The following is a 20,178-nucleotide window of genomic DNA, read 5'->3' as shown; positions in this document are numbered from 1 at the left end:
CAAGGCGGTAGGAAGTGCAGCCCTGAAGAGCTGTGAATACCACACCCCCAGGGGCAGCCCCCTCCTCCAAGGCACAGGAGGGCCAGGCTCCCCAGTTCTGGGGGACAGTGCCAAGGACTGAGGTCCAGCCGCCCCCAAGAGTGTCCTGCCGGTTAAACACAGCCTTCAGGCCTTTCTCGCTCAGCGGTCTCACTCCTGACTCCCTCACTGTGCTCCCGAAGGAACCCCTTGCACCCCACCTCAGGGTCTGCATCCGAGCTGAAGCGAGAGGGCTTCACGTAGGACCCCCTGCTACAGGGGGACAGCCTGGTGCCTCCTGGGGACGCTGGGCCAGGGGACTCTGCTTAGAGCTTTGTGTTTTATGAGAGGTCGCGCTTTGTGCGAGAATTGACAAAGGGACGTGACACTTGGGGCAGGAGCATAACTCGCGCCTTTTCCCACAGGTTTGGACCCCTGAGCAGAACTCACAGCTGGGAAGGGCCAGGTGGGCCTCTCTTTTCCCAGGTGGACAAGGGGCGTGAGCCAAAGGCACGTCATTTGGGTTCCACAAAGACTCAGCGATTACTCCTCACCGTCCCAGGAAGGGCTATGGCGTCACTCTGCTGAGCTCAGTGCATCCTCAGCCTTCGCTAGATTAAAGGCAGCTGGGGGTCTCTGGCTCCAGCAAGACCCGAGCAGGGTGCTCTGCCTCGCGGAAGGGAAGCTTCGCTGACAAGGTCGTCGGGGGCCGAGCCCGAGACACCGTTATCCCCGTGGGGACGCGACAGGGCCTCTGAGCTCCACCGTCTCTCTCAGGGTGCACAAGCGCCCTAGGAGGGGCGTCACTTCGAACATTAAGCAGATAAGGAAACTGGGATCCGAGGGGCTGAAAGGTCACACAGCTGCTGGGTAACATCCCCAGCGTCTGGCACCGTCAGCTACGCTCCTGCATCCACCCCGCAGCACCCCCAGACATGGGGAACAGAACCCCGGGCGAGCCCGGGGAGGGGCCGTCGGGGGGCGCTCTGACTCCTGGGTTTGGCCGGCTGAGCTGGCGGCTCTCCTGCTGCGGCCGCGTTGCTGCGTCGCGCTCACCCGGGCGCTGCTCGCGCTGCTCGCTCTGGTCCCGCACCCCAGCAGCGCCCAGCGCCTCCCCGCTCCACGGCCGTGGCAGCCAGCGTGTCCTGGTCCAAGCCACTTCTTCTTGCTGTGGCAATGCTGGTTGTGAAACCAGAAATAGCTGTAGTCAGCGGGAGACACCGCAGTAACTCCAGCTCAAACACAGAGACTGAGCAAGGCTGTGGTCAGCCCTGGGGAGGCCGCGGCCTTGCACAGGGGCCCAAGGGCCCTGACGGTGGGCTGCGGCCGACGAAGTTGCTGTGGGGAGCGGCAGCCAGTGAGGATCCACCAGCCTGAAGCATCGGTGGCCTAGAAGAGGGGGAAACAAAAGTCACAATGGGGGCACCATGGGGGCGTCTCGAGGGCAGAGCCGGCCTGCTCCCAGAGCCCTCCCAGCAGGTGCCCTGTGGGCAAGGAGATCCCCGGGGTGCCGTGGCCATCTGGCTCGGAAGCCCAAATGTGGCTTCCACTCCGGACGCTGCCACTGTCACTGAGACAGTGTGTGGCGTTGGCTACTTGGTTGACTGCTTGGAGCCTTTGCGGTTGTCTGTAAACAAGGAGAAACTAGGTAGCTCTGTCCGAGGGGATAAGTGGGAGTGCAGGTGTGCCGTGAATGTGGGAAACGTGTGACGTAGTCACCGTTTCAACCTGAACAGCTCAGTGGCACTTAGCACGTGCGCAATATTGTGCAAATACCACCTCTGTCCAGTTCCCCGACGTTTCAGCCCCCAGAGGGGACCCTCCCCCGTGGCCCCATGGCTTCCTGTCTTCTTCCCCACCAGGGAAGTGCTGGTCTTTATCTCTGCTTCGGGTCTTCTCAGCTGGAGCCCAGGCCACCTCCTGAGCCTGTCCTGGGCACCGAACAGCTGGCTGGCAGTTCACAGGGATTCCCCAGGAGGCTCTGGCAGGGTGAGATTCTGGCTCCTGGGCGCCTGAGCCTCTCCGTAATTCACAGCTGTTTCTCATCTCTCCCAGCGCCCCCTGCTGCTGGGAGCTCATGGGAAACTTTGAAATTCGCAGTCTGTGTTATCCTGGGTGAGGGCTGGGCAGTCTGCCTTTAGTTAAACATGAGAATGTCATGTCCTGCTCTTATCTGACCAGGGAACCCTGTTACCTCACCAAGGGGGCCCCTATAACCATCTCAGGCAGGGGATAGTCTGGCCCAGCAGAAACGTGAATTGAGCGCCCCCGAATGCAGGTCCGCTGGGTCATGACCGCACTGCGCCCCCGCTGCGCCACTTCTCCACAAACAGCGAACTCTCGCGTGGGGGAAATTACATTTTAAAAGATTTTTTTTAAAGGAAGTATAATTGACATATGACAAAATTTATCTGTTTAAGTGTACAGTTTTATGGGTTTTGACAAACACCTGTAGTCATGCAATCATCACCATCACAACCAAGATGTAAAACAGTCCTATTGCTCATGCACATCCTCATGCCCTGTCGTAGCCAACGCCTCGCCCAGTCCCAGTCCTGGGAAGGAAGGGACCCTCCCTGGAGCTCTGCCTGTCCCAGAATGTCATCGTAGTGTCTATGACTGTGAGACTGGCTCCTTTTACTCAGCATGACGCGTCTGGGGTTTGTCTGTTGACACCTCCTTTTTGTCGTTGAGACCATTCTGGTGTTTGGAAGTGCCATGGTTTGTCCATTCATCTGCCAGCTGAAGGATTTTGGGGTTGTTTCCAGTTTTGGGTAATTATGAATAAAGCCACTAAAGACTCACAGTTTTTTGTGCAAATGGAGGTCTTCATTTCTCTTCAGCAGATCCCGAGGAGTGGGTATGCTGGGTTGCACGGCAGGTGCATGCTGTGCTTTCTACGGGACTGCCAAACGTGCTTTCCCGGCGGCTGTGGCGTTTTGCATCGCTGCCAGCTCCCCACATTCTCACCAGCACCTGGTATTGTCAGCGTCTAAAAAGTTATTTCAACCATTCTCATAGATATTTAATAGGAAATAACATTTTAAGAGATTTATTACATAATTTTTTATAAATACCATTATAGGCTGAATTATGTCCACCTCAAACAAACAAACAAAAAAACCCGTGGGAGCCTTAATTCCCACTTCCAAACGTGACTTTATTTGGAGACAGGATCTTTACAGGGAAAGTCAAGTTAAATTGGGCCTTAATCCAGCATGACTGTTTGTTAAAAACACACAGCGGGAAGTTAATGTGAAGAGACAGCCTTTGAGAAGCCAAGGAGACGGGCCTGAGACAGATGCCCTCAGACCCTCAGAAGGGACTGACCCTGCGGATACCTCGATTTTGGACTTTCAGCCTCCAGAACGGAGAGGTTAAATTTCTGTTACTTAAGCCGCCCAGTTTGTGGAACTTTGTTACCACAGATCTAGCATGAGAATACAAGTACAAAACATCATAGGTGATACATCCGTAAGTTTTGAACTTTATTAATAAAAGGACATTATCTGTCACCTCCCACCTAATTTAACAGCTCTAGGGTAACCACTCTCTTTGTATTTCCCTGAGCACTCTTGTGCTTTGGGGTTCCGGTGCCTGCCTGCGAGAAATCTCTTTCCAGGAAGAAAAGTGTGACTTAGGGAATGGAGGCCCTGGAAAGAGACCTCGGCTTCGAGAGCTTGGGTGAGAGGGTGGTAGCTGGAGGGGGGTAAAGGCTATGGGGCCTGCCCGCGTCGGAATCCAGCACAAAGGAAAGGTGGGCGCACTTGTTTGCTGGTCGCCTCCCCCATTAGAGTGGAAGCTCCGGGCAGCGCCTCCCTGTCTCGTCCACTGCCCAGTCTCTGGCCGGGCAGGCGGGAACTCCTCCCGGGACCCCCCACGGTGGGGAAGAAGCCAGTGAAGACAGGGCCCGCTTTTCGTCGGAAGGCAGGCCCGGCTGCCCATGGGGCGGAACCGCACGAGCCCCACGTTTGGAAAAGCAGCACTGTGGGTGCGCAGCAGCGCGAGTGTACGTAACTCCGCCGAACTGCGCACTGAAAAACGGTTGAGACGGTAACTTTTACGTTATGTGCGTTTCACCATAATTTAAAAGCCATCACCGACACCGATGAGCGCCAGTGCCGCTCGCTGACCGCTTACAGGCGCCGTCGCCCTCGGGTCCCACTGACGCGCTGCGAGGCCGGAACACGGCGGGCGCCGCTGGGACGTCGCCGTCGCGGCCGGCCCCGCCCCCGGAGGGGGCGGAGCCGCGGCCGCGGCGCGGGATTGGCTGCCGGGGGCGGGGGCGGGGCCGGGCCGGGCCGGGGGCGGGGCCGCCTCGGGTCGTAAATATGGCGCCACATGGCACCGGCTGGGGAGGGCGCGGGCGCTCGGAGGGCGCAGGCGCGTCGGGGGCAGGCGCCCCTCGGTCTCCGTGGCCCCTGCGGGACCCGCGACTTCTCGCGAGAAGAGGCGGGGAGGCGGGGCTGCCGCGCCGGGCCGGGGCGGGGCCGGCGGAGGGGCGGCCTCGGCGGGGTCCGCGGGGCGCGAGGCGGCGGCGGCGCGAGGCGAGGTGAGGGGCGTGCGGGGCGCGGGGCGCGCGGCGCGGCGCTGGGGTCGCGGCGGGCCGGGCGGGTCTCCGCTCCCTCGGCCCGCCCGGCGGCTCCGGCGCGGTCCGGGCCCAAGCGCCCGCGCCGGCCGCTGTGTGACCCTGCCCGGCTCGCACCCTCTCTGAGCCGCGGCGCCCGCGGGGCCCAGGGAGCCGCTGCGGGCCGGCGGAGGGTCCCGGCGCGCGGCTGGTTTTCTTCTTCGGCCGCTCGGGAGTCTGGAAGGAGAATCAGTCATTGTTCCGAGCGACGAAAGCGCCGCAGCGCCCACCGGTGCTGCTGCCCGGGCACCGCGGGGCGGACGCGCCCGGCGCAGACTCCTCCGCCCGGCGCCCCGCGGATGGGGCCCGGCACCCCGGCGCCCGGCCCGCCGGCTGCGCGCGTTCCCCTGTCGGCCGGACTTGGCTTCCCCGTCCCGCTGACCGCAGACCAGGCACCGCGGTCCGGGCGGACACAGGGGCTCGTGGCAGTGTGTCACTCAAATGCCCCCTTGCTCAGGTCTGCTCGGGCGAAGGGAAGCCGTGTATCCGTCCTAACAGTAGGACTTATATCTTCTAGCTGGGCTCCCGGCCACCAAGACATCACTGACAGACCGTTGGCTGGAGCTGAGGTTCCGTCTGGCACGGAGCACAACAAGCCACAGTGTGTCAGTGATTATTGCATTATTTATTTTATAATTCCACGGCAAGAGACTCACTCAGCAGACCCGGGGGTGAATGAGAATGCGACTTGCCCCCAGAGCGGTCCAAGTGCTTCTTGATGGGCATTGTCCCTCGAAGTGTGGGTGTAGGCTGAAGGTGGCTGGGAAGCAGCTCAGCCGGTCCTCGCCTGCCCCTAGACCAGACACGGTTTAGCCCATCTCTGAACATCTGGTGTGGGAAATGTGAGTCAGGGCTGGTGCCTGGGTGAAGACGGAGGGAAGACGGGGACATTAGGAAGTTGTTATGAGAAGTAGCAATTCCGCGAATTTACAGTCCCTGCATGGAATTGCAGGGGTGTTTAATTTTCTTGCAAATTAATGTATAGGACTCTGGGCAGGTGTCTTCAGGCCAGCAGTACATTCAGGGCTACGCTGTGTGCGCCCTGGCCATCAGTCCAGCACACAGAGCTTCAAATCATCTGCGAGGCGCCAGGTCGGGGCTGCTGCTGCTGCTGCTGCTGTGGTTACCGGGCCATGACACAGTGTGGCCATCGCTGTCGCATAGCTGTTTATGGAGCAGCCAAGCTTATCTCTTGGTATTGAGGAGTTTTCCATGATGGAGACAACTTAGGAATTGGGCCTTGCAGGAAGAGTGAAGGTTGGGAGAATGTTCCAGGAGGGGGCAGCAAGACATGGGGAGACATGGAAACCAATGGACGTTGGAGGGCATTGAGTCCCTGCATTGGTTGTGGGATGGGTTTCGAGGATTGGGGTGGAAGCTGAGGCTGCAGAGAGGTTTCTGCCTGGGAAGGGCCTTGACTTCGGTGCTGGGGCATTTCAGCTTTTATCCCTTTGATGAGGATTAGTCTAGGTTTGGGGTGGGATGTGATAGATCTCTGTTTCAGAAAAGTAGCACGAGTGAGAATGAGGGTGGATCCAGGGTACAGGAAGAAGGACACTGAGCTCAGTACAGCCTTAGGGCGTGAGGGGCGTGGCCAAGGGAGTGGAGAGGGGCGTTAGGTTGAAAGGAGACTCACAGTCAGTGGTGTCATGGGGCCACGACTGAAGGATGGAGCTGGTCGCTGTGGGGAGGAGTGCTGGAGTGGCAAAAACATTTCGATCTCTAAACTTGTAGAATTTGCGGTATTTGTGGGCCGTCCTGGATGAGATATGCTCTTGTAGAGAGAGCATCCAAGGACGCAGTCCCGGGGAACGCTGGCATGGAAGGGACAGGCAGCAGAAGAGCAGCACGTTGGGTGGCTGACCCTGGACAAGCAGGTTATTGTCATTACCGCACATTCACCAAGGCCGCGGGCGCTTCTCCTCTAGAACATTCTCAGGGCTGAAATGCCAGTCCTAGGAGAGACTAGTTACTTATACTATAGAGGCAAATGCAGCTAGTATATCATTTAAAAAAATAATAATTTTTTTTCAGTTTCGAGTTTTAAAGTTGTTTCTCTTTCTCTTCAGCAACGTAGTTTCACACCTACTTGGTGGGTCTGTGGCTGCAGCCAGAGCTGGCGGTTGTCCATGCGCTTGCCATCAGATGGGCCTAATGACAACTGACGAAGTGACTCAGTACTTCCTGCAGTTAACCAAGGGGCAGGGGTTCTGTAACTGTTTAGAGAACTTGAGAAGTGTCCGAGAAACGCCTGGCACTGTTGAGCGGAAGAGAGGGAGTGCGCTGCCCTGTAGACCCGGAGGACACAGCCGGAGCTCTACCAGCTGGTTCCCCCTCCAGGCAGGAGAGTGGGAGAGGAGCAGCCCAAGAGAAAAGAGCTGAAAATAGTGACCTCAGGGCGTCCCCAGGCAGGAGGCCCAGCTGGATCACTGGCCTGGGACATTTATAATTAATGACCCCTGCCAGGGTTTAAAGTTTCCAAGTTTTTTTAATCCGTCACCCCTTAAATAGGAACAGATAACGAAAACCTTGTAAAGAAACCCTCTGATATGGAAGACGGAGACTAACGCACACGTGGAGGCAGTGGAGAGTGCGCATGTGTGACACACGAGCAAAACGCTCTTAAAAAAAGCATTCCGAGAAAGAACGAGACTCAGATATAAAAAACACAATGGCAGAAACGAAAAAAAACTCAGTTGGCGGGTGAAAGATAAAGGAGAGGAACCTAGGAAGATGATTGTTTATGGAGCAGCAGAGACGGGAATGAGGTCAGATCAGGAGGTTGGCAGCTGACGACAGGAGTGTCAGTGAGAAAGAAAAATGAGACGAAATCATCCACAGAATGATCAAGATCATTTCCTAAAACCGGAACTCTCTGCTGGGAAGGGGCGCTGCGTGGCCAGCACCGTGGATGAAACGCAGGCACCCTGCACTCTCCTAGTTTCCTCAGTTTGGATAGTTAGGGCGTGGGGAGCAAGTTCGGGTAGAGAGGGATTGCCAGGTTTCCGACAATGACGAGTGCGAGTGTGGGAAGCAAGGCGCACACCCCCTCCGATGCACGTTGTGAGATCTCGGAAGTCTGGAGCAACGAAGACTGTGCTAGCTTCTAGGGAAAGAAAAAAACGGGCCACCAACAGGTCATCATAGCGTGAAGCGAAATGACGTGGGGACCTGTCCGCAGCAACACTAGAAGGTGGAAGACAAGAAAGTGTGGCTTTCAAGATTATGAAGGAAAAGATTTTCAATCTTGAGTTCTGTACTCAGGAAATGGAGGGTAGAATAAAGATATCTTCAAGTATGCTTCAGACATTTCCCTTTTGTGTCTTGTGAGGAAGGGGCTGGCAGGCGCGCTCTCCCCAAATGGGGCGGCGAATCCAGAAAGCTAGAGGAGATGGTGTCTTCCTCTGGAGAGAGGCGGAGAGAAGTGCTGGGCACGATGCAGAGGGTAGGGTGCCAGCTGGGCACCAGGCGTGGACACCACATGCGCAGCTGGAGGGGGCCGGAGGGTCCTTGAGGAGATTTGGCCGGAGGGAGATGGAATGGACAGGGCACGTGGTGCCCTGGGGCGTCTGGGCAGGGGATTTAGGTCGTTGGCAGATCTGGGGCTGGATTGGTGGTAAGTACATAAAAAACAAAGTAAATGAAAAACCAAGACTTATGAGTTCCAGGGAAGAAAAACTTGTGCAGAAAAAGAAAAATGATCACGGTGTACTGCAAGGCTCGACTGTGCGTAGCCTTCGTGCAAAGCCGATGCTGTTTGTACACGGAATGTTGCTCTGACTGACATGCTGCCCTGGCTGCCTGGAGAAGGTGTGGGCACGAGAAGGCCATGGCTGTCCACGGGAGGACAGGGAGCAGACCGCTTGCCCACCTGCCAGAGTGGGAAGTCAGCAGCCCGTGCCCAGGCCGGACAGTCAGCAGCCGCCTTGGCACTGTCACTCAGAGGTGTTGTGCCAGAAGACTGGCTGAGAACGAGGGAGAGGGATGGGGGCCGGTGACGGGATGGGGGACAGGGGCCGCTGGGTTTTGTAATGAGCTCGCAAGACTGATTCGATCCTGTAGCCCCAGCAGGTTTCACACCAGGCCTGGGGCTCCCATGAGAATCTGGTGCCTGAGGACCTGAGGCGGAGCTGAGGCGGTGATGCTGGCGCCGGGGAGCAGCTGCAGACTCAGATGAGGCTTCACTGGCTCCTGCCGCTCCCCTGCTGTGCAGCCTGGTTTCTAACGTGCCAGGACCTCAGCCCAGGGGTTGGGGACCCCTGCTGTAACATGTGCGCGTAAGTCTGATAAAAATAAAGACAGGCGCAGGGAGCTCCCGAGTCCAGTGAAGGACGAGCCCTCGCCTCTGTGCGCTCCGGAGACCACTCCCCAGCCCTTCTTATCGGAGAGTTTGCTTGTTCTCATTTCCTCCTCCTTATTGTCATTACACTCCGTTTCCTGTCTCCGGGCTGTGGTCACATAGAGATCGGCACCTTCTTCAGCTTCTAAAAAAAACTTGTTGTAAACGGTTTTTAAACGCTTCCAGAAGTAGAGAAAACAGAACTGTGATCCCTGTTTTACCTGTCACCAAGTTTCATAAGTTATGAAATGAAGGCCAATTGCGTTTATCTTTTTTGCTAGCATAACAACTCTTTGTCGAGTACCTGCCTTGTGCCAGGCACTGTCCTCAGCCTCGAGGCTGCAGCTGTGGTCGGGCAGGTGCCTTGCGATGAAGACAGAAGGGCCGTGAAGGCCAGCGGTCTGGTCTAGAGAAAGCGCTTCGCCGTTTCAGAGCATTAGCCGATCTCTCGTTTTCCTGCTTCCAGTAGCTCTGGTTAGCAGAGGGGCCTCAGTCGTTCTGGGTTCGTGAAGAACAAGAGCTGAAACTCAGATTTCAGGCGATGATGTTCCAGGCGCTCAGCAGAGACCGCGCCCGGCCTCAGAATCCCTGCTCTCTCCCTCGCGATCTCCAAGCGCCTGTGTAGGACGCGGATGCTGGCGTTTTGTTCTGTTTTGTGGAAATTGGTGAGGGCTAGTTCACAGCCTTCACGTCGAAGGGAAAAGTTTCACCTCCTAGACATTAACTTGATAAGGCTGCTGACATTTCCCCCCCTCGAAATCAAATGTATTGGGGTTTACTTTACACACGGTAAAATGCACACGTTTCAGAGAATACAGACAGGTGTGCGCAGCTGTGTCACTAGCACCGTAATCAACACAACAGGATTTTCATTGCCCAGAGTTCCCTCCGGTCCACTGCAGCCTGTGGTCTCTGTCGTTATTTCTGCCCTTTTACGACCGGCCCTCTAGTGGAGACGCGGGCATGTCCTCGTTTGCGTCCGGGCTCTTCTGTTCCGTGTGATCCCTGAGATTGGCCTGCGCACGTGTCGATGCGTGTCCGGCTCGCTGTTTTTAGCGCTGAGTGCTCCGCCGCTGGCTGAGCATACCCATTCGCTGACTCGCGCTTGTGGATGGACCTCTGGGTGGTTTTCAGCGCGCAGCTGCTCCACCCAAAGCTGCAGTGGACATGCTCGTGCGCGGCCTGCTGCAGCCAGGCTTTCCACTCGTGGGTGGTGTTGTGGGTGTTGTCTCTGAACTTTAAAGTGGCCGCCTTCCCGAGGACCGCTGTCCCCGGCCGTCGGACACACTCGCCGCCTTGTGTCCACAACTGCTGTTTATGCGGTGTGTCTGAGGTTAGAGACAACAGCACACAGGCCGCCCTTCTCCTTGATGTTAAAAATGGACCGTGGCCTTGGCCTCATCGGCGAGCGCCACCCCCGCTCAGTGTGAGACGCTGGTCGCCTGGGTCTGGAATGGCCAGGAAGGGCGGCGCCGAAGCAGATCTGGCCCCGTGTCAGGACTCCAGGGCGGGGCCCAGGTTCTGGCATGGCCCCGGTGCCGAATCCAAAGTTTTTTAGTGTAAAAAGCACATAACATAAAATATACCATCCTAATCATTTTTAAGTGTCCAGTTCAGTGTCATTAGGCACATTCGCATTACTGTGTGACCGTCACCACTGTCCATCTATAGAACTTTCCATCTCCCAAAACTGAGACTCTGTTCCCATTAAACACTGACCCCTGCCCCTCCCCAGCCCCTGGCCCCCTCCCTCCCTCTGTCTCTGAATCTGACTAGGTCCTCCTGTGGGCGGAGTCACACAGTGTGTGGCCTTCTGTGACTGGCTGGTCTCAGCGCCCTGGCCCCAGGTCCGGCTGTGTTGTAACAAGTGTCAGAATTTCCTTCCTCTTGAAGGCCGAGTGGCATTTCAATGGACACATCCGCCCCGGCTTGGCTTTGTTCTTCAGGGGACACCGGTGCTTCCGCCTTTTAGCTCTTTGAACCGAGTTGCTGTGAACATGGGGGTGTGGCTGTGTCATGGAGGTCCTGCTTTCAGTTCTTTGGGGCGCAGACCCAGGGGTGGGCTGCAGGGTCACTCACTGCTCGAGGGCCCTGCACTGTCTCCACGGCGGCCACACCGTGTCACAGGCCCCTGGACAGCACTCAGGGCTCCGGGCTCTCCACACCCGCACCGGTCCCCGCGGTTCTCTGGTGTGTGTGTGCGCGTGTTGTATAGGAATCGTCGTACGGGTGTGAGCGGCCGTCTCCTTGAGCCTTTGATTTGCGTCTCCCTGGTGACGAGTGATGTCGAGCACCTTGTCCGGGGCCCCCCAGCCCCCGTGTGTCTTCTCTGGAGAAATGTCTGTTTGAGCCCTTTGCCTGTTCTTCAGTCGGGTCATTTGACTTTTTTTTCTTGTTGAGTTTTATGAGTTCTCCATGTATTCTGGATGTCAATCCCTTATTAGATATATGATTTACAGATGACCTCTCCCATTTTATGGGAGTCTTTTGTCTCTGTTGACAGTGTGTTTTCATTCACAAAAGTGTTTAATTTGCCTGGTCCAGGTGGTTAGTGTCTTAATATTGTTGTGCATCTTTTTTAAAAGGAAACGTTTTTCTGAGAGTAAGAAAGAATAAATGCTCAACATAAACAAAAGAAATTTAAATACAGAGACTGTATATCAAGAGGTCACTCGGAATCTCCCGAATGCCCAGGGGCGTTTACTGGCACTGCCTTGGAGCTGGGCCCTTTTCCGCCTGTGTGGGGCCTGTGCTCAGCAAGTGACCGGGTCATAATCTGTCATGCCTGTGGCTGCTCACAGCAAGAGACGGCACCGTTCACGCCGAGTGCTCTAGTCTGCGCGATGTGAGTCATGAGTCTCGTTATGCGTCAGTTAACTGACTCGCTGTTTATGAAAAGCTGCAGACCCCTGTGCCGTTGAGGGAAGAGCCCTGGGTGACCTGTGTGACCTGCTGCGGGCCCAGGCCAGGGGGTGACCGGGAGACCCCCAACTTGGACTCCTGATTCTGCACCTGGAGCCCTTGGCCAAGGTCACTGATTAAGAACAAAACTCGAGGCATTAAATGTATTAAAGACTAAAAGAATCTGATGTTTAGTGCTAATACACCAAATAAGGAAAAGTTAGAGTGGCTTTAATGGAATTAAACGTCCTCTTGTTAAAGATCACACACTTTCTCTGAACTTGAGGACCACACTCAGGAGGGTCAGGAAGTGTCCAGGGAGCCCGTCGCGCCCCCGTCAGGTGCGGGTCGTGAGGCCTGGTTCCCCGCCGACCTGCCTTTGAGCAGGGCCCTGTCTGCTGGAGTGGGTGCTGTCCGGTGTCCTTGCCTCAGGGACCAGTGCCACTATGCACGAACCCTTGTTCCTTGGTGACAGACGCAAAGGTCATCGTCTGAACTTCCGAGGAGGAGTCATCTTTCCGGCCCCTCTGTTGACCAGGTGGAACTTTGAGTAGAAAGAAAGTCGCGCTGATCTATAATGACAGCAAGTGGGTCAGCAGTTGCTGGAGGGGACGAGGACGGTGGGTGGGTTGTGAAGGTGGCGGGGGTGCTCCCTGTGTGGTCGTGGTGATGGTGGCCCGGTGCACACGCGCGTCCCCGGTCCCCAGATGGTGCGTGTGGCGTCTGCGCAGCTGCGGCGGCTGCTCCTCCGTGAGGCTGCTCAGGTGAGAGCACACGGGCCACCCTGAGAAGGCCGAGGGCATGTGCGTGGGGCGTGGCTTTGGGGTCGGACTTGAATTCGGAGGTCGGCCTGACACTGCTGAGCCTCAGTTTCCTCGTCCGTAGCAGGGTCACGTTGTAGGAGGTTGTGTGCGAGGCCGTGAAGTAACACAACATGCTCACCTTGCTGCCCGCACAGACTGAGAGCTCGTTAGATGGCAGCTGCTCTCACAGAGGTCTTATCAGTTACACGTCGCCATCATTCTAAAACATTTGACCTGTCTGTTCCTTACGATTAAAGCAAGTCTTACCGAACTGTTGGTAAAGCGAGCCAGGGGCTTTATAAAGGTCGTAGGCACTGGCATTTGTCCATGTGCAGTTATCCTTCTTGGCTAAACAACAGGCAGAGGTATCTAGGCCATCGGCTGTCTGGGGCCTCGCGTTCTGCTCCGCAGGCGACGGCACGGCCGTGGTCTGTTCCCGTGCCCGTGTCCTCGGGTGTGACTGACGCCTCCATCTTCACGCTGCTCGTTAGTCTTGATCTTAAAATTGGAAACCAAAAAAAAAAAAAAAAATAGAAACCAATCTCTCAAACCGTTTGACTTTTTCAATTACCCCCCCACCCTTTATTTTTGGACATGGTCTCACCTTCACCTCAAGAAACTGTTCGCTGTTAAACACCGTTGGGAAGGAATGGTCACGTATGATCTGGTTTTTAAACCAGGCTGTAAGATCGTGTGATTCTACCCATTACAAGGGCATCGAAAGCTGTGGTGTCCTCATTCCGCTCACACCCACAACGCGCTCCGCAGGGCCCGGCCGCGCAGGGCCCGGCCGCGCTGCGGCAGCTGTGAACAGCACAGGCAGGAAGTCTCACCTCGGGCCGCAGTCGTTGGCTTCCGCGAGTTTTGTAATGCGGTTGTTGCCTCTAGAACGCAGAATGAACAGGGGATGCGTAGCTAGGACAGGGCTGTGCCGGGCGCCGGGGGGTGCTGGCAGCGCCGAGCGGCCGCCCGCCCCGGCGTCTGCGGCGGTGCCCGCGTGCGTTTCCTTCGGCCGCTGCATCCCGCAAGCTGCCCGTATCCAGCTCGGAGGTCTCTCTGCGGCCCGTTCAGCTGATTCTGCTCGACCTAGGGGGACTGCTTAACACTGACCCCAGTTTGAATGTCACCCTCTTATTTTCAGCCGCGCTTTCTAGCCCACTGTTCGTCTCTGAGGCCAGACCCCAGGCTCGTGCCGGCGGGGTGCACCAGATAGTGTGCTGGTGGCTTGGGGTGTTGGATCCTGTGGGACAGAGGGCCCAGCACAAGACAGTACTTAGCGGAGTCACACCCTGGCTGGGAGGTGTGGCAGGGACTGTGAGCATATTGACCCCAGCAGGTGACTTCTTTTGATCAATGTTCGCACGGCTAATGTTTTCATCCCAGGGAGTGGGTGGGCAGGAAGCGAGTGTCAACTAACCCCACCTCCTTCCTCCTCAGTCCATCCCAGTGGGGCTGGGTGGGCGTGGGGTGGAGGCTCAACTCCCCATGGACCCCACTGGGCTCACCCTGGCAGGGGATCAGAGCACCCACCCCACCGCCCGCTTCCACAGGCGGTGAGGGAGGTCAGCTCCCCGCTCCGTTCCACAGATACCTGCCTGGCGGGGTGGAGGACCAGCTCCATGCGTAGCCTGCTGAAACGGGGCAAGGGTGCTTCCTCTGCTGGTGTTAGGCTTTCATAGAACAGAACTCGCCCAAAGGATATTTCTGTTGTTAGGCCACTGCGACCTTACGAGCAAGACCCCCCTCATTTCTGACACCAATGAGAAGTCTTGGGGGTCCCCATTTGCTAAGGATTCGCAGAGTCGGCTTATCACAGCAAAGGATTCAGGTGGCAGCCAAGAACAGAGGTGCAGGGGCAGCGTCCAGGAAGGCCCCCACATGGAGCTTCTGCTGTCCCCTCCCAGAGCAGGCGTGGGCACTGCTGGCTCCTCCTGGCATTCACGTGTGACCGCACGCACAGAGTGTTGTCAGCCAGGAAGTCCTCAAGCCTCAGTGTCCAGCGGCTTTACTGGGGCTTCGTCAGGCAGCTGCACTGACACCCCACGTGGCTAACCTCAGTCTCTAGCCCCCATGCGTGTGACCCAAAGCCTCCGCCCTGCATCACATTGTCAGGCTATGTGGCACAGTCCGAGGCCCAGGTAGGCACAGGCATCCCTATCAGGACGTCCCAAGGGCCCAGGCATCTCCTGGTGGCCAGTGGCAGGTCCGAGGACACAGCCACCACTTCCCAGCCTTTGGCTGGGCTCTTGCTGCGGGCAGGCTTTTTTCCTGTGCTGTTGGCTGTTCAGGGTTGGTGACTTCTGCAGCACCCTGTCCGGGATGTATGGGAGACAGTGAGGAGCCCAGCAAACTCACTGCTGCCGCTCCCCAAGTCCCAGGCTCCCAGAGCCTTCCTGTGCTGGTGGACCGCGTTACATCTGCAGCTGCGAGTCGTCAGGGGGCGGGTGTGACAGCAGTGGAGCTGCTCCATCTGGCTGGAACCACCGAGCGGGAGGCGGGCTGCGGCCAGTTCCCCCGGCCAGTGGCCCCGCCCCCCGCCAGCGGCCCCGCCCCCCGCCGGCAGCCCCGCCCCCGCCGGCGGCCCCGCCCCCCGCCAGCAGCCCCGCCCCCCGCCAGCAGCCCCGCCCAGGCTCTCCCACAGCCCAGTTATTCTGTGGCCCCGCGAGCGACCAGACACTGCGTCGTCCTCCCTGTCGTGTCCCTCGCACCTGGCACGGGACTGGTGCTGACGCCTGAGCACCGGCACTGGGCCCAGGACGCGGGGCTCCGGCTTCTTGGGTGTTGACGCTGGGTGGTTGACAGCACCTTTATCGGAAGCTGTGGGTCGATTACAGACCTGCCATCGGCCGCGTCTCCACGCGCAGGGTCCCACCGGCCCCTGCGCTGGCCAGGCCTGCGGGGCCGCCCCGCCTGTCCAGGGCAGATCCGCGGTTCGGGGCGGCCCGAAACTTTCCTCCCTCGCGCTCCTTCCCCTGCTGCTGCTGAAGATCATGCCGCCTCTCCCCACCTTGGGTCGTGGACCTGCCACCTCAGGGACCCCTGACGGGTCTGGAACCGGGAAGGCGCTCGCGTGGGCCCTTTTTCAGCAGCCCGGTCTGTGGGCCTTCGCTGCCATCACCTCAGCTTCGGGCCAAGTGCACGCCGCCCTTCCTGCGCAGAGGGCCCGGGACAGTGCCCGGCACCGGTCGGCCGCTCCCGGGGGCCTGGCGCACGCGTGTTTGTGTGGATTAAGCGCACAGCAGAGGGTTTCTCTGCAGGGCCTGGGGCATCTGGAGCATGTCTCTGGACCGCAGCTTGTGTGGAGCCGCAGCCTTCGAGCTACCGGGCTTCCGTCTCGCGGTCCCTGGGCCTCTCACTCCCATGCCTTCCTCGCCACCGAGGTCTGCATCCCGCCCCGTGACTGGTCTGTGAGCACCCCCCACCCTTTCCACTGCCATGATAAAGGGTCTCTAGGCCCCTTGCCAGTCCCACTGGTCCTCCTGGGGTCCGTAAGCAGCATCCGCCACATTACACGGGGAAGCTGAAGGCCCCGGTCTGGCGGCCTCACCAGGTCCAGCCTGGAGGACAGAGCGGGAGGGAGATGCAGGCCGCATGGAGGGCAGGAGGGTCTGATCTGCGGGCGAAGGAAAGCCTTCCCCAGGCCTGGCCCTTTAATGAAGCTTCTCGTCACCCTTCCAGGTTCCTGGGAGCACACGGCCGTCTCTCCATGAAGCTGAAGTGAGAGGGTCCAGGACAGGCCCGTGGGTCGCGGGCAGAATGACCAAGAGCCGGCTCTTCCGCCTGTGGCTGGTCCTGGGCTCGGTCTTCACGGTCCTCCTGATCATCGCCTACTGGGACAGCGTGGGCACCACCCACTTCCACCTGCACACGGCCTTCTTGCGGCCGCACCCCCTGCAGCCGCGCGCCACCCCTGGGCCCGGGCTCGCCGCGGCCTCGGACGTGGAGGACTTCCTGGAGAAGCTGCTGGGCGCGGGCGGCAAGCGGGCCGCAGCCCCCGGGGAGACGGCGGAGCAGCCCGCGCCTGGCAACGTGGAGGAGAGCGTGAGGGGCTACGACTGGTCCCCCCGCGACGCCCCGCCGGGCCCGGACCCCGACGCGCGGCAGGCGGAGCGCCGGGGCGTGCTGCGGGACTTCTGCGCCAACGCCAGCTTCGTGTTCCCCACGAAGGAGCGCTCCTTCGACGACATCCCCAACTACGAGCTGAACCACCTGATCGTGGACGACCGGCACGGCGTCATCTACTGCTACGTGCCCAAGGTGGCCTGCACCAACTGGAAGCGCGTCATGATCGTGCTGAGCGAGAGCCTGCTGGACCGGGGCGCCCCGTACCGCGACCCGCTGGACATCCCGCGCGAGTACGTGCACAACTCCAGCACCCACCTGACCTTCAACAAGTTCTGGCGCCGCTACGGCAAGTTCTCGCGCCACCTCATGAAGGCCAAGCTGCGCAAGTACACCAAGTTCCTGTTCGTGCGCGACCCCTTCGTGCGCCTCATCTCCGCCTTCCGCAGCAAGTTCCAGCTGGAGAACGAGGAGTTCTACCGGCGCTTCGCCGTGCCCATGCTGCGCATGTACTCCAACCACACCAGCCTGCCCGCGTCCGTCAGCGAGGCCTTCAGCGCCGGCCTCAAGGTGTCCTTCGCCAACTTCATCCAGTACCTGCTGGACCCGCACACGGAGAAGCTGGCGCCCTTCAACGAGCACTGGCGGCAGGTGCACCGCCTGTGCCACCCCTGCCAGATCGAGTACGACTTTGTGGGGAAGCTGGAGACCCTGGACCAGGACGCCGCGCAGCTGCTGCGGCTCCTCAAGGTGGACAAGCGGCTCCACTTCCCGCCTAGCTACCGGAACAGAACTGCCAGCAGCTGGGAGGAGGGCTGGTTCGCCCAGATCCCCCTGGCCTGGAGGCAGCAGCTCTACAAACTCTACGAAGCAGACTTTGTTCTCTTTGGCTACCCCAAGCCCGAAAACCTACTCAGAGACTGAAGGCATTGGGTGGAAATGCCAGTCACCAAAAACAAAAACAAAAACACAAAAAACGTGCTTGTGCAGTTATGTTAAAACTAAAGGAAGGGTCCGCTGTACCACCCTGTCTTCCCGAGGACGGAGCGGTGGGTTGCCACATATATTTTTGTATGGCTTTGTTTCCCTCCCAGTTTAACACACAGCAGAATTCCACACTCCAGTTTTTTAAATGACCTACGATTTTGCAGTCTCGACCTACTGTTTACTCCATTGCCTATATTCATTGCGTACTGTGTTAATATTGTTTTTTAAGATTAATATATTTCAGATATTTAACGTGAGAAGGGGAGGAGGAATAAACACCCCATCTGCTTGCCCCGCCTGCTCGTGTGGTTGCTCCTGCAGAGCGGGACGTGCACAGGGCGCGGGGCTCTGACCGATGCCATGGCCGGTGTTCCGGAGGCCCAGCTAAGCAAAGGGACGCTTCGTGGGCGTCTTCTGCAGAATGAGGCACCTCAGTTTGGAACGAGGCCTTACCTGTGTTTGTGAAAGCTTCCGAAGCAAGGGCTCGTCCGCTGGGGGTGCATCAGACAAGGGAGGCGGTTAGATGGGCATTTCGTAGTTGACCTCAGCTCAAGGGTAAGCCGTGCTCGAGGTCACAGTCGCAGAGGCAGGGCGTCGGCTCCAGCGGTCCCTGTTCATGTCTGAGTCACGGACGCAGGGTTTGCAGTGCGGGCAGGAGTCCGTGCCTGCAGCATGTCCCCCGCCATCAGCAAGGCGAGGCTCACGTGACGGTCATTGCAGGCCTGGCTGGTGGGGTTCGGCTCTGGGGACATTCACCGCTGAGGGTGTCGCTGACACCGGGCCTGTCACACGTGGTGGTCTTGACCTGGGCCACCTGTCTGCTAGTCCAGAAAGGCTCTTTCTGGACGTCGCACTCAGGTCCCTTGCAGTGGTCGCTGCAAGCGAGTCGCTGGTGAGAAACGTGTGGCCATTCCGCGGTGTCCGGGCATCACGTTCGACCACCTGCAGCACTGGGCCCTTGAGGCCTGGTTCCCGAGGAGCTGGCAGTGGACCCAGAAGCCGTCCCCTCAGGTCCCCCTTGCTCCTGCTGGCTCGCTTGAGCCCGTGTGTGGCCTCCGGGTGTGCGGCCAACAGGTCACGGGCCAGACTCGGGCCGCCTCCCTTTCAAGTCCCTGCAGCAGACTGCAGAGTCCCGGTTCAGACCGTTGTCCGAAGACCCGTCGTCACGCTGGACCTGCGCCGGCACGCCCGTGCCCTCAGCCGTCGGTGGCACCTCGTGCTCGGGGCTTGGGCCCCCACGCGGACGAGCGGGCCCTGCCTTGGGGGAGTCTGGCCTTAAGTGTGAGGTCCCAGCGTGTCTGTCCTGTGTCTGGGGAGGCGGAGCCCAGCAGCTCAGGTCTTTGGCGAGATGGGGGCGGGTGGGGTGTGGGTTGCCCGGAACTCAGAGCTGTGGCCTAGGCATCGCACTCCCTGGCATGTGGGACTGGCCGCACTCACGCGAGGCTCAGATCTGCATTGGGACAGTGAGAAGGCGAGACGGTGCCGGCCCGGATGGGTCACGGGGCGTGCAGAGCGCAGGGCTCTGCCCAGCGGGCGCGGTCAGGGCCTTATCTGCATGTGGCCCCCCCCTTTCGCTGGTGGCAGCACCCCACATCCACCGTCCACCGGAGCGCTGCCAGCAAGCCGCGTGACGCAGGCTGCGAAGCCGCGCCTGGCGCTGCGCCCCACCCGCCTCACCGGGGTCTGGGGAGCCCGGACGCGCCCCGCCGCCCTCACGTGAGGAAAGGCTCGCTTTTCCCTCTCAGCACCTTCTGGAGCGTCCCCTCGGGCAGCAGAGACATGGCGCCCTTTGCAGTTTCTGGGGCAGTGTTCCGCTCACAATGTCTCAAGAGCTTCGAAGGGCGAGGCTCGTGCTTGGCCAGCGCCCACTCCTGGGGCTGCAGGCCCCGGCTGCGCTCGGCTCAGGGGCTCCCGCGGGTGCCGAAGGGGAGCGTGGGCCATGCTCAGGGCGCGAGTTGGGCCAGCAGACCTTCCCAGGTGCAGGGCAGGACGGCTGTCCCATCCGGCACCCTCACCCCTGCAGACCCCGCTCCTTCCCGGCTCTGCAGGACCCAGGAAGCCATGTCTAGTGCACAGGCCTGGGGGCCGGCAGCAGTTTCGGCCTCAGGGCTCCTGCTTTGGACTAAAGTCCATTTTAAGCAAATTTGGAGTAGGAACCTTTAAAATGCTTTTTTTTTTCACCCAGTGAAACCAATGATAATCATCAAGCCAGTGGTTTCACCGGACGGGCAGGGTCCCCGTTTAGGAGAAAGGGCCTCCGAGAGGAAAAGCGTGTGCCTGGTGGGTCTGCTCTCTCGAGTGGGGTCGGTGGGGCTGGCGGTCCCGGGTGGTGTTAACTCCAGGTCGTTTTAAAATTGTGGTAAAATATACCTTACGTAAAATTTACCGCCAATCATTTTCAGACGCCCATTTCATTGGCATTTCGTACGTTCACGTCATAC

The 20,178-nt window shown here is 58.9% G+C and overlaps 2 protein-coding genes across 8 annotated transcripts in view; both read left to right on the top strand.

The window, feature by feature from the left end:
• The window catches only part of LOC107497363 (kinesin-like protein KIF19), a 37,924-nt gene extending 35,105 nt beyond the window's left edge, over positions 1–2,819 (top strand). For all 3 annotated transcript variants that reach the window (XM_036224816.1, XM_036224817.1, XM_036224818.1), the window contains exon 20: positions 444–2,819. The gene's annotated coding sequence lies outside the window, so the exon portion shown is untranslated. The remainder of the gene's footprint in view (positions 1–443) is intronic.
• Positions 2,820–4,509: 1,690 nt separating this feature from the next.
• Positions 4,510–18,035, top strand: CHST12 (carbohydrate sulfotransferase 12). Of its 5 annotated transcripts, none has more exons than XM_016119139.2 (3): positions 4,510–4,570; positions 6,715–8,922; positions 16,367–18,035. In XM_016119139.2, the coding sequence occupies exon 3, from the start codon at positions 16,445–16,447 to the stop codon at positions 17,672–17,674; it is 1,230 nt and encodes a 409-aa protein (XP_015974625.2). In that variant the 5' UTR covers positions 4,510–4,570; positions 6,715–8,922; positions 16,367–16,444; the 3' UTR covers positions 17,675–18,035. The 5 variants fall into 5 exon arrangements, with proteins under 5 accessions (XP_015974625.2, XP_015974627.2, XP_015974626.2 ...); XM_016119140.2 differs by lacking the exon at positions 4,510–4,570 and adding an exon at positions 4,952–5,250; XM_016119141.2 differs by lacking the exon at positions 6,715–8,922 and having other exon boundaries at positions 4,520–4,570.
• Positions 18,036–20,178: the final 2,143 nt, after the last annotated feature.

The sequence above is a fragment of the Rousettus aegyptiacus genome, unplaced genomic scaffold (genome assembly GCF_014176215.1).
Source record: "Rousettus aegyptiacus isolate mRouAeg1 unplaced genomic scaffold, mRouAeg1.p scaffold_m13_p_7, whole genome shotgun sequence".
Taxonomy (NCBI): domain Eukaryota; kingdom Metazoa; phylum Chordata; class Mammalia; order Chiroptera; family Pteropodidae; genus Rousettus; species Rousettus aegyptiacus.
Note: the sequence above shows the minus strand (reverse complement) of the source record. Positions and strands in the feature narration are given on the sequence as shown.

What these genes read in the sequence shown, in the direction of transcription:
- CHST12 (XM_036224763.1), top strand. Translation starts at nt 15,679, where the DNA reads ATGCCGCCTCTCCCCACCTTGGGTCGTGGACCTGCCACCTCAGGGACC. An exon ending in ATGCCTTCCTCGCCACCGAG is followed by an intron (nt 16,069 to 16,366) that starts GTCTGCATCCCG and finishes TCACCCTTCCAG; the next exon opens with GTTCCTGGGAGCACACGGCC.